The sequence below is a fragment of the Panthera leo genome, chromosome D2 (assembly GCF_018350215.1).
Source record: "Panthera leo isolate Ple1 chromosome D2, P.leo_Ple1_pat1.1, whole genome shotgun sequence".
NCBI classification, from domain to species: Eukaryota; Metazoa; Chordata; class Mammalia; order Carnivora; family Felidae; genus Panthera; species Panthera leo.
Genome location: NC_056689.1, coordinates 35737823 through 35751199, shown reverse-complemented (window position 1 = coordinate 35751199; position 13377 = coordinate 35737823). Strand labels below are relative to the sequence as shown.

Sequence of the window (13377 nt, the reverse complement as noted above, 5' to 3'; positions counted from 1 at the left end):
GGTAATAAAGTCAGAGCCAGGGTCTTTGTTATCATTTATATGTTCTTTACAGACAATGGAGTCCCTTACTGCCCACACCTGGGGCAACCTGTCCCCATTACAGGTACACCACTGCTCAGGAAACCTTGGTTCTAAGACCATTTCTGCTCCCCACAGTCTATCTGTGATCTTGGACAAAGCAAGTGACATGTCTGAGCCATAGGTTCTTCATCTACAAAAATAAGGGATTTGGTTAAATGATTACTAAGTATCTTCTATTTAAAAGTTTCTAAAAATCCCTATTTTGCACCCAAATATTTTACCTGGAAATTTCAGCAATGAACTTTACATGACTACATTTAAGGAAAGGACAGGGCTCACACACATCATGTGTAAAGATGGGTCCATTCTGGGTGCACTCTCCAGTACTGCTCAACCATTGGATCCACCCTCAAAGGTAGGGCAGGAGTGCCCCTGACCCTGAACACTGCCGGTCAGCTTGTCCACTGTGGCAGAGGGATGTGGTAGGGGAGCCACAGGAGTGTTTACTCACTCGCTCTGCCTGGAGGCTGGCCAGCACTACCACACCAGTCCTCTGTTGCCCCGAAGTCAGGGACACCCAGCGACGCCACCAATTTACGTAACACTCTGAGACAGAAGGCAGCCCAGATTTGAAGGCAAAAGGTGTTTTGTTCAGTTTCTTTCCAAAGATGAGTTAATGTGTTTCAAGGTCAACTGGAGAAAGGGTGCACCAGGCAAAAAGGGAAAGAGTTTAAACTGCTGCGGCTTTAAAAGCTTAACCAGTAAAGCCCCTCCAGCCTTCAGTCAATGGGAATCAAAACAATGATTTCAAGCCATGTCATTCAGTCTACAGGCAGGATCGCTAGATGAAGGCTTGCTCCTTTCCTTCCCTTTACCCCATTTCCCAACTGCCATCCATTCCCTACTCCTAAAGACCCATTTTGACAGAGTCTATTGTGCAGCCTTTTCAGGACATTAGCCACCCCACCACAAACTCTGAGGCAATAGAAGTTTTCCGGGGGCTCTCTTCTCCCCCCCTCCACCCTCCCCACATCTTCTAATCCTAGAGGCAATGCTGCAGAAACCTATAAGCAGAGAGGATTTCTGATGCCTGCCACTTGCTTAAAATTGATTTTCAGATGAGAACTCGAGAGAGCCAAGTATCCCCACAGTTTGGAACACTCATCATCTCTGACGATGAAGTCATTTGCTGCCATAAGCAGAACAAGGGTTAATGACCCAAAATCGAATAAATTACTGGATTCAGATCCATCATTACCACTGGTTTTAAAAATAATCTGGAGCGAGTGAGTGTGGACTCAGAGCCATCACAAAGATGGACGCGGCCCCCCTTCTCCTCCTTTGCTTACAACAATAAATCCTTCCGAAGTACATCTCAGCCTCACACACCAATTAACATTTCTCCTACCAGCGCACAAGGAGCCGTGCAAAGTGAGTCCATAGGAAATTAGTCTGGAAATCACCTTACGTGTGACACTGGGGGATGTCCTCCGTGTTTGGGATGGGGGCAGGCAGAAGAACTCTCTTCCCACAGTGCCACTCCACTGTCTCACCCTGGACGAGGTGGTGGGGGCACTGGGGCAGGGGGCTTTCAGCACCACAGTCAATCTTCAAACAATTTATCCAAACAAAGGCCAGCGTGGGGAAAGGGAGATACAGGGGAAGCAGATGAATAAGCAAGATCAATTATGGTGGGGGTGACCCTGCGGCCCCACTCCATGACACAGATCTCAAAGCAAATTGTGCCAGAGTGGAGTTGACATGCCTCGACTGGAAACAGCGTTCTCCTAAAGGAGGTCTGCTCCCCCCTCCTGTTCTCGGGCGGGGGAGTGAAAGGAGAGAATGGGAAAGAGGGGAGGGTGGGCAGAGAGGGGCCAAGGGAAGGGAGACCAGGAGGCGGGTGAATGAGAAACCACGCATAATGGCCTGGGGTTTATTTTACAGAGAACAAAATGGCTCAATTTGAGTACTTTAGACTGTTGAAATTGGCTAGCGTGAGATACAGGGGGCACCTCCAAGAGGACTGTTACATCAGCTGCAGGAGACCACAGGCCCAGGGGGCAGAGAAAAGGAAAATAAATACATAAACACACACACACACACACACACACACACACACACACACACACACAGAGGCCTCCTTCATCCTGCAAACTTTCTCGGGACCAGGGAGAATCACAGAGGTGATTTCACAACAAAATGCTTAGTAAGGCATCCCAATGCCCTTAACTCCTCAAATTGCATCTCTGATGTGTGGGGCTTATCGTACTTTGCTCTCCCACTTTATGTTCCGAAAATGCCACATCTTTAAAAAAAGAAGCCTGGTTTATTATTTAGTAGGAACAGCAGTTTTGTGTGTGTATGTGTGTGTGTGTGTTTTAAGGACTGCTAATAATTCTGATCCCCCCTTTTAACAACAATCCACCCCTCACTAAGAAAAAGTCAGAGCGACTGACTAATGGGAGTAATTCAAAGTACCTCAATTAAAATTCAGGTTTTGGCCTTTCGAGCAGTCTATTTAAAGATTTTTTTCCCCTAGATTGGTTGTAGACAGATGATTATTAAATATTTATGTGTCTGTGAAAGGGGCTCTTGGAGCTTGGCTCGGCTGAGGGCTGAGCTTTTTGTTGCTGTTGTTTCTCCTCTTGGAGGGCCCAGGGAATGATTACTTTATTTGGTTCCTTAACCACCTGGTTCCCAAGAGCCCCACACACAAGTCCGTTGGTCTTAATATGGCAGGACAGGGGCACAACAGCTCTCTCCTGTGCACGGTGGAGTAATCCAAGAGCCTTCTCTCAGCTGAGCTAATCAGACTCTCCTGAACTCAATCCAAATGCTCTCCCCTAAGTAGTTTTCACTGATGACTTCAGTCCAAAGGGAGCACGAGGGCTCTGTGGTCTCTCATGATCCTCACCAGCTACTTCCCTATATTCTTGTGTTAACTCTCCAGGAGGAGCAAGTTCTATCTCCTTACATGGTTTATAAACGCCTTGAAGGCAGCATCTGAGGGTGCTGCACTATCCCCACCTCTGACTGGCTGATTTATTCTCCTTCACTTTGCGCAACAATAACTCCTTTTCACATTGACCTGAACCCCTGCATTAGAGGGGTCATTGCCACAGCCCAGAACCTTCCCTAAGGAGAACTAAGTCACCTTATTTTAACACCAAGCTTATTTTGGGGAAGAGAGAGGTTGAATAAGGACTTCTCTGCCCTAAGACCAGCAACAAGGACATGGGTGAATGGTACAAGATAGCTGTTTCCTCTTAGTTATTCAGGAAACAAAGGTTTATCAACATTTCTCCATGTGGAAAGGGCTGCGTAAGGCCAGGGGTTTCAGTGATGGAAATAATCCATCACTTGTATACTCTGGAATATCACAGAGCTTTAAAAGTATTGAGAAATATGGATACTGTATTATAAAAAGAAAGCCAATAGTATAGTAATATTTATACAATAGTTCTATGTTTGGGGAAAAACTGTACAAAAAAATAGAAGACTGGAATGCTACCTTGATGGAGGGGGATGAATCGTTTTGTTTGGCTTCTAGCAATAAAGATTTACTGCTTTTCTAGTATGAAAGTAGGCACCGATAAAATAAATACTTTAAAACAAGAGATCATAATTTCTGCCCTCAAAGGTGACTATGGTGCAGCATTTCTTAAATCCCTCTACCATCTGCAACAAAATCAACTGAGAAGGAATTTAAAATACAGATAATGGGGACCAAAGCTGGAACTTCTGATACAATAGACCTGGAGTAGACCCAGTCTGTCTGTCTGTATATCTCCGTTTCCCCAGGACTTTCTGGAAACGTGCAAAATTTGATAACTAACAGACCAGCAGATCCACCAGATATCCAATCTTCTGCCTCCATCTCCAGATTACAATTAAAAACTAAGAGTAGCTGTTGACAGGAACAGTGATTAACAAGTTAATCAGAATCTGCTCTTCCTTTATTTTTTTTTTAAAGATTTTGTTTTTAATTAATCGCTATAACCAACATCTGGCTTGAACTCACAACCCTGAGATCAAGTCACATGCCCCACTGGCTGAGCCAGCCAAGTGCCCCTTGCTCTTACTTTAAAAAGGAGGGGAAGTTACAAGTTGATTCTGAGAATACCCTATCTTGACTAAAGGTATATATGAAAACCTAACCTAGGACTATACCATGATATCCCAACACATTTTTGAAAAGTTGGATCATTTTCCATTGTATTACGTGAAAGTTTACCTAGGGGTAGAAACTCCTATATCCAAAGCAAAACATCTTAAAGTAATTAAAGTAATTATCACTGAGGCTAGACATTCAACTAGTAACTTAGGATGTGAACTTGTAAATTACCCACCCTTAAAAAAGTCTTTACTCATCTTTCATTGATTTATGCATTCATAAATTTACTCGGTCCCTCATTCAGACACTCATCCAACAAATGTTTTAAGCCCATAGAGACCCATCAAACCCACCTGAGTAGAGGACGCTGGCTTTACACCCCACCTCCCAGTCTCCATTTGATACCAAGACCTGCCTGGTGGTACCATGAACCACACAGATGATTAAGGGCAGGCAGGCAAGCATGGCCATTCCTCCTCTCCATTAACCATGTTGCTTCCATTTGTTAGGGAGAAATTCTATTCCAGGAATTCCAGTGTTGGCTGGCTTCTTCTCCCCCTACCAGATATTGTGAGCTCAGAGATGGCAAGCTCATTTTGACAGTACTTTTCTCCTTCAACTCACTTCCTCAACTTTGTTCACCTTCCTAATAAAGCCTTCCTTGACTGCCATGTTCATTAAAACTCTGTCACCTCCACCCAGGATTACTAATGTTATTACCTACTCTCTTTTTCTTTTTCCCCCCACAGCATTTATGGCCTTCTGCCATATAATTTATTTATGTATCATGTTGACTGTTTAATGTACATTATAAGGTCCATGAGAATGCTTGCCAGTTTTGCCCACAGATGTAATATAAATATTTAGGATAATGCCTAACACACATTGCGCATTCAAGGGAGGGAGAGAGGGTGGGACTTACTTCCCACCATGGGCCAGGCTTGACTTGAGTCAGTCAAGAAGGTTAATCTGCTGCTGGCAGCCATGAATCAAGAGGAAGGGTTTGGGGGATTATCAGCTTCCTCCGATTTTCCACCTGCCAATCCCCTCCAATATGGGAAGCCTGGGAACAGACTACTGTCATATCATTGCCCATCCGTCCTCTCGGCCAAGCCTGGCACCCCCTGTTCTGATTGCTCTCTAAATGCTGGTCACTGGTTCCTTCCCCAGATACCAGCACTTTGCAAAGTCCACAGCCATTTGCACATAAATACCAACCCCCACTCCTACCCCAGGCTCAAAACCCCATCATTTATAAAAACTAGTCATTTCAGTTTCTGTTCCCTATTCTGGAAATGGCAAAAGTGAGGCCCCGAACTTAGAAGGCTAAGCTTGGGTTTAATAAGCTTTTTACCAGAAGAGGGTAAAAAACTCAAGCTTAGTACTCCCACTTTGGGGGCCTTTCAACCTCAAAACGTGAACCCTGAGGAGCCTTCTCAGTCCACCCTTTGTCCTCTCATACAACCTAAGGGGTTCCCACAAGCCTAAGACTTTCCAAAAATGTAGAAACAAACTCCTCTTATAGAAGCCCAGTCTTGCCTTCGTGCCAGAGACTACTTGTCTCCTACCTCTGCCATGCTCCTGGGCTCTGTCTCCCTGCCCTCTCCTTCCGCCTCAATCTCACACACATAGCTGAGAGTTCTTCAAAAATGAGCTGCTATATTCATTTAAATATGCCCCCAGGTGAGTGGGGCAAATATAAAGAGAAGAACTACCTCCTGGGAACTAGGCCCTTGACAAACACTATTGCAAATACAATACCTCTGCAAATGGATCGTTATTCCCATTTTACAGAAACAGAAACTGAGGCTCAGAGAATATAACCAACTTACATCCTAAGTCACACTCCTAAAGAGTGATGGGATGGGATTCGAAGCCCAGAGCCATAAATCCTGAGGGCCACACTTTCCAACCGCAGTGCATGCTATAAACTGAATGTTGGTGTATTCCCAAAATTTCTATGTTGAAGCCCCAACCCCCATTATGATGGTATTTGAAGATGGGGCCTTCGGGAGGTAATTATGGTCAGATGAGGTCATGAGGGTGGGGCCTTCATGATGGGATTAGAAAGACCAGAGTTCTGAGGACAAAATAAGAAGGTGCCTATCTCCCTATCAGGAAGACAGCTCTCAACAGAAAGCGAAGCCAGCACCTGGATCTTAGACTTGCAGCCTCCAGAAATGTGAGAAAGCAAACCTCTGTTGTTTAAACCACCCCAGTCAGTGGTATTTTGTTGTAACAGCCTGGGCTGACACTGCAGCAGGGGAAAACAGGAGTTCTCCTTGCGACCACAGTGTCACCTCTATAATACCCAGGCCCTTCCCTGGGTGGGGTCGGAAGACGGTTGCAAGCCTACAAACAAGACTGGCTCAACTGGAGTCCCCTGAGGAGCACCAAATGCTGAAGTCCAGGATTTGGTTTTAGGTCAGTGTGTACAAGGAGGTCTGTCCTTGGTGTCTTTCCTCCATGACTGAGTGACAGGCATAGTGTCAAGTGCCTTCTTTTACATGTTTGAATGGTCAACAAAATGTTCAAGATCTGGAAAAAAATGGCTCCAAAATGTGAAATAAAAATCATAAAACTAAGATTAATAAAATTTCAAATAAACTTCAACAGAAAGAAACCCTATGTTCACTGGTAGGTCAAGCACTAATCAAGTCAAGCTCTACAGTTAAATATAAATATAACAAAGTTTTCATGAGAAAATTAATTTATTCCTAAGCCTCCAAACTGTAAAAATGACTTAGAATCCTTCCAAAAATTTCACAGTGAAACCTCATCAATCATATTTAATGTGAGATGGGGAAGGGGTCATTTTAATATGTTTGATATGTTGTATGATGAGGTCTCCAAAATGAAAAGTGCTCAGGATGTTCAAAGGTCTTAAAATGTCCCTACTTTCTGGCGAGAAGTCAAGGCTGGCAAAATGTGTGTGACCGCTAACATCTTCATTTTTATGTGTTTACTGGGTTTCACTAGGGCAACCCAGGATGACTGAGCCAGGTTCCAAGACAAGGGAAACCATGGCCCACAGAGGGGGACTGGAAGCCAGGGGATGAACAACCAGATAATGGGAAAGAATTTCATACCCTTAGGCTCCTGTAAAAGGCAGGATCTCCAGGGAAGCAGCCTGCTGTGCTTGGAAAGCACCAGATCAGGAGTCAAGAGAGCAGAGTTCTATTCCCAACTTCATAACTGACAAGTTGTAGGACTTGGAATGCAGCCCCAGTTCCTAGAACCATGCCTGGCACACACCAGACATTCAATGAAATATGCTGAGAGAGCTTAATAAGTCAGTGTTCTCTAATGGCACACTTGAAGACCCTGGGCTGGAGGGGGGCAGGGAGACAAGCAGACTTTGGACACCAAGCATCCTTCCCAATCTCACTGCCGGCCACAACCACTGTCATAATCTTTACCTAACTCAGACTTCCCAAAAGTTCTCAATACTGGGAGGGGTCTAAGAAGGCAGGGTCAGCCATACACTGTGGAGTCACATGATACAGATCTGAAGTGGCACCTCTTCCCCAACATGCTAGGCCACCTTTACACAAATGCAAAGGGCTCCTTCAAGAGCTCCACACCTGCCCCTCCCAGCCCACCATTGCCTCCCTACTCTAGGTTTACCTCCAGGATTTTTTTTTTTTTTTAACCACACTTCCTGAACAGGGCTCTTCCAAAATCTCTAAACAAAAGAAAAACCACCTGGATTTAAAGCCTCTTCAGAATGATGCTTGGCCACCTTTCTCCCTCCCCCTTCATCCAGAATGAGTCTGGAGGGAACCGAGGCAGGCATACTGAATCACAGTCACCCCTCCATGCACAGATACACACCCCAACCCAACAACCTCCACACAAGGAAGGCTGACAGCCTCCCACAAGACACACATCAGCAGAAGCCATCCTTGTTTGCAAGAATTCACATATTCCCTAATTATTTCAAGAGGACTTTCAGACCGAGGTAATCGTTTCCCCTTTATTACTTGCCACACACATAATGTCAGGGCCCTAGCATTCATCAGCACCCCCCTCCCCATATCTGCCCCCACCTCTACCACCAAAAACCCAAATAATTTTAAAAACATTTTTATCCTAAAATGTTCCCCTCAATTTAAAAAAAAAAAAATTATCTTCAAGCGAAGAGATTTCTTTTCCATTTCAATCCCACAACAAGGAGAATGTCAGCCCAGCTTTTTTTTGACAGACAAATTATTGAATCAAAGAGAAAATGCCATTAAGCTCACAGGTTAGCAAGTGTCAGGAATGGTTTAAAGAGATATCCCCATTTATCTTCCAAACATGCACGAAATGTCACTAATGTGTGTTTATCATGTATAATCAGACAAAGAAAATATCGAAATAAAGTACTCCCGCATACAATAGAAATCTCCTTCCATCCTTCAAGATATCAGTGCTATTCAAATAGAATAATAATGATGAAGCCTCTCTCTTGAAAATGGAAATCAAGTGAAATGTAGATAGAAATGATTTTTTTTTTTTTGGTAGTTGATGTACATTTCTAAAGTGCATTAACAGGAAATCCAGAACTTTTTAGGTCAATTATATTGTCAGTATTGTCAATGCCACTGAAATGAATACTGAGGCAGTGCCTGTTCTTGCTGGAATGAAGTTGCAGAAGAACCCCCTAGACTGGGGACTTATAGAGTAACTAGACACACACTGGAAGCCTGACACTGTTCAAGCATGCATATATGTGTATCTATACTTTTTCATTCAAATCAATCCCAGCTCCAGGCATTTTGGCTTACTATAAATCTCAATAGAAAGAAAAAGATCTACAAATAACCAAAAATCCGGCTTGATTTTCTTCCCCCCCTCTCCCTCCATTATGACAAAGCATATTTATATAAGCCAGATGCTATGACAACAATAAAACCCAGCCCTCAAGTGAATGCTCTGGACAGCAACAGTTCTATGACTCCATCTGGACTTGCAAGACCCAGGAGCATGAGCTGTCCACTGGAGAAAAAGATAGTTCTTGCATCAGAATGGACAGTCCCCTTCAAGTCTGAAAAGAGCTGGTATTTCAACCTGGAAACATTTTTTACCCTTACTACTTTCTCTCCCAATGGTCCCATCAGCTTTGTGACATATTTCCCCACTTTCTGGGTCACAAGTTTCCCAGGAGCAGAAGCCACATCTGTTTTAGTCCATCACTGACACTGACCTTCAAATAGCTGATGCTCAAAAAGCCGCTTCTTTTTTGAAAAGAAGCTTTTCCTCTCTGGTCTCTCTCAACCTCACACTTCCCTGGCTCTGGGATATTTCATAGCCCTATGGGGGAGTGGCCAAGGTCTGAGACATCCATGTGTTTGGGAGGCAGTAACTTACCACCTCAAGAAAGTTTCTGCTCTCCCAAATTGATGACATTAAACTCCTGTGTCAGGTACAATGTAAGGAAAGGGGATGAATGCAAGAGTAAAGGGTCCTAAAACAGTGGAGTACAGTGTTAAGAGAGCAAGTTCTCGAATCAGCCCGCCTCCTGTCCATCCAGCTGTGCGGTCTTGGACCTCAACCTGGGTGGCTAGATCCTACCCCTAAGAATGAGGATACTAATAACCCTTACCTCACAAAGGTAGAGTGTTAAATAAGTCAATATGTGTACAGCCCTTACAACAGTGTTTGGTACATAATAGGTTCTCAAAAGCATTACATATTATTTTTAATACCTATTTGTTTCATTTTATTATACAAATAAAAGAGAATGAGACTTAAGGACTGGTACAACTCCTCAGGAATATAGGAGTGCAGGAATAAGACCCAAACGCAGGTATGCAGAGGCCCAGTAATCCGGCCACTCCATCAGCTACTTATTAGATGCTAGCTATATACAAAAACAATGGGAAGCACGCCAAAGTAGACAAGGGACAAAAAGGAGGGAAAGTGAGGAGACTGTGAGGGACAGGTTTGAACAAAACTGATACGCTGAAATAGGAAACCAAAAGGACCCACTGTGGCTGCAGAGTGAGGTTTATCATGCATCAGGAACATCACTATGAAATTCACCAAATAAAATGTTTTTTCCACAGGCCCACAACCATGTCCTCATCATAGTTATCTGTTTCTTTTTTAGGTTTAAGTCCCAGCTGCTCTTTGTGAACCAGGACTGAACATATCTTTGTACCCTCCACCTCCAACATGAGGCCTGGAACTTGACACGTATTCCCCCCAAAATGTGTACAATAAAAGGGAGCCAAGCAGGCAGGCTGCCTGGCCACCATTCTGAGGTTGTGCTGGGTGGGAGAGGGAGCCTCAGGGAGGGAGAGCCCAGGAAGCCCTAAGACACACTGACATGAAATAGGATAAAGATTTATTTAATCTCCAGTTCACAGGCTACAGAGTGGCATGTGGACCACAAACCACACCTAACAAAAGTTTGTGAAGAGAGCCCATGATCACACCACAGAAAACAAGGCTCACCCTTGCAGGGGGTGGTATTCTCACCTCCAGGTGGTGAGAGAGGCCAGCAAGGCAGATGCTACCATGGAGGCACCAGATTCCTCCACTGATTTGTTATGCATTCCCAGGCAAATCAGTGAAATTCTCTGCTCTTAAGTTGGCCCACCTATAAAATGAGGATAAAATATCTGTCTTGAAATTTGACCTTTTGTATAATAACCCTCAAAAGGTGGATAGAAATTTCCTAGCTATTATATTTTTAACAGTTTATCTTAAGGACATGATCAGAGGTATGTTTAAAATAATAATAATAAAAAAAAAGATGTATTTCCTGGGGCATTCTTCATGGTGCTGAGTATAATAGGGAACAACAGAAAATAACCTACTCAACAACATTATGATACATACATCCTTTATAACAGAACAGGTTAAGACATTAAACATTGGGCTTCCAAGGACTATACTTATAACATGGATATATGCTTATAAGAAAAATATAATCCACAGATATAGGTGTATACACACAAAAGGAACGTATATGGGGTTGGATGTATACTAGAATGGATTAAGTGTCTATTTCTGGCAACTGTGGAATTACAGGCAATTTAATTTCTTTCTTATGATTTTCAGTATTGTCCAACATTTCTACAATGAATATGCACTATTTTCATAATCTGAAAAAACATTCTTAAAAACATAATTTTAGAAACCCTGACCATGTCTACCTCACAGCACTATTCTGAGATCAGTTATAGTAACAGATGCAAAAGCACTCTGAAATGTATAGAATGATATGTAATTCAAGTGACTGTGATAAGCCAGTAACTAAACGTTTGTGGTTAACCCCGTCCAAATGTCCTCCTCCCAGGCCAAGGCTATTCTGAGCATGGAAATGTGTGACACTCCACCATCTTATCCAAGTGGACTATGCAAGATTTCCATCTCCCCATTTCCACGTGGCAAATGTAGAGCAAATAAGATTTGAAGCCTCCAATAGACTGAAAAATGTCAACCCAGATTTCTCCCCACCAAAACCAACCAACCAACCAACCAGAGAAATTCCACATGTTAGAAACTCCCCATGAGCTTGGATCCAAAGATTCGGTGATATCCAGCTGGCAGTCTATGCCAGATTTGTCAAAGTGAGTCCCAAGGCTCCTAAAGAACCGTTAATCTTCTGTCAGGAGTACCAACTCCAATAGGGCCTCAACAAGCAAATTATGTTCCAGAGATTTTAGGGCCCAATGGTGGTAAAATATTTATCACTCTAATGGCTTTGAAGTGTAAACAGACTTCATATCAACACAGTGATTCTTCTTATACACACATTTGGGCTTTTAAATTGTGCTTAAGTTGGCAGGCTTAAAAGTAGATTAGTGAGTTTCAAGAGTTAGGGTTTTCCCAGGAAAAGCACATTTATTGAGCCAGTTGGTCAGTCACTGATCTAAAACAATTGTTTTACCTTAGAAATTTTAGACCCTGAGATGTCTTAAGGGTGTCTGAGATCCAGAAATTCTCCCTTGAACACAATCCAAGAAGGGCCAATAAATAAACCTGATTCATGGCAAGAGGCATTACATTCAGAAAAAGACCCACACATCACAATAATCCACTCGATTACTGGAGGCAGGAATGTAGATCAGGGATGTAGACTGGCAGTGGATTAAAAGGGGAAAAAAAACCCACAATAATGTCTAATATTGAGATAGCACAGCTCTCAATAATTCAAAGCACATGTGCTTCTATTGTGTTACCTTAACCTAGCCAGAAGCCTGTAAAGGCAGGTATAAGGAGGGCTAGTAACCGCATTTTAAAAAGGAAAAAAGTTTAAAGAGGTCAATTATTGACTTGGCCAAGGTTATTTAGGCAATCGATGAAAGCCAGATTCATAACCCAGTCTCCCACCTAAGGAAGTCAACTTGCCTATGACAGTGACTAGTGGTAACCAATCCAGTAAGGAAGATTCAAAACCAGCAGCTAAATCAAAGATGTTAACTGGGTGTTCAAGAATCCTCCTTGTGACTCAAGGATCAAGGAAAGACCAAGAAAACAAGTCTCTCCCACGAGTAAGTTCAGAACCCAAAGCTCCTTCTTTCCTCAGAAAGAAGCTACAAGCATTTCACTTGCCTTCTGAAAGGAGGCAAGAGAGAGTCCAAGTGCTACATCCTCTTACCTATATCTTCTTACTTCACCCCATGTCAGATGCTTAGGAACCACCACAAACCAGGGAGCTGCCCTGTGAAGCTTAGCATCTCTCTCCCTCTCTTATCCCCAACTATAGAGAGAATAGCAGTAAGTCGAACAACACTCCACTTCTCCAAAAAAGTTTATACACATGCGTGAGCATTCCATACAATGTATGTAATAAACTGGAAGAGCACCCAAGTAAATAAAGAACAGATCAAAAGGGAGGTATGAGGCAGCCACATTCAACTCTGCACTTGAAAATTTAAATGAATACTCCTTGAGAGCAAACTACAAAATGCTAACCTTGAAGTGCTGAGTGGCAGGAAGAATTATGGGTTATTGTACTGTCAAAATGCCAGACAGCTGTATGTTGAGTTGCTGCGTTATTTAGACAATCAGAAACTTGGAAGCTAATGTGACATATTTTTTTTCGGTGTGAAAGCTCTTGACATGCATCACGATAATTTCTAAAGGGACAAAATGTTATATAAAAAACATGGTGCCTTCAGGAGATGGCCTCATAGGTAGAACAGCCCCAGGCAGACCAGGAAGGATGTCAACAATGTGGACTTCCCAAGGGAGAGGACCATTTCCTTCCAGTCTTAGTCCACAGGGGGGCGGTCCCAAGCAACATG

The 13377-nt window shown here is 43.2% G+C and overlaps 1 protein-coding gene across 14 annotated transcripts in view; it reads right to left on the bottom strand.

Annotated features, from left to right (window-relative positions):
• The window catches only part of LRMDA (leucine rich melanocyte differentiation associated), a 1023531-nt gene that overhangs the window by 477919 nt on the left and 532235 nt on the right, over nucleotides 1-13377 (bottom strand). For 3 of the 14 annotated variants that reach the window (XM_042909267.1, XM_042909268.1, XM_042909269.1), the window contains one exon: nucleotides 10601-10721. The exons of 9 other annotated variants lie outside the window; for them this stretch is intronic. In XM_042909267.1, the coding sequence (XP_042765201.1) occupies nucleotides 10601-10677 (77 nt within the window). In that variant the 5' untranslated portion in view covers nucleotides 10678-10721. Of the gene's footprint in view, nucleotides 1-10600; nucleotides 10736-13377 lie in introns of those variants that run through there. 2 more of the 14 variants (XM_042909270.1, XM_042909275.1) reach the window with 2 other exon arrangements.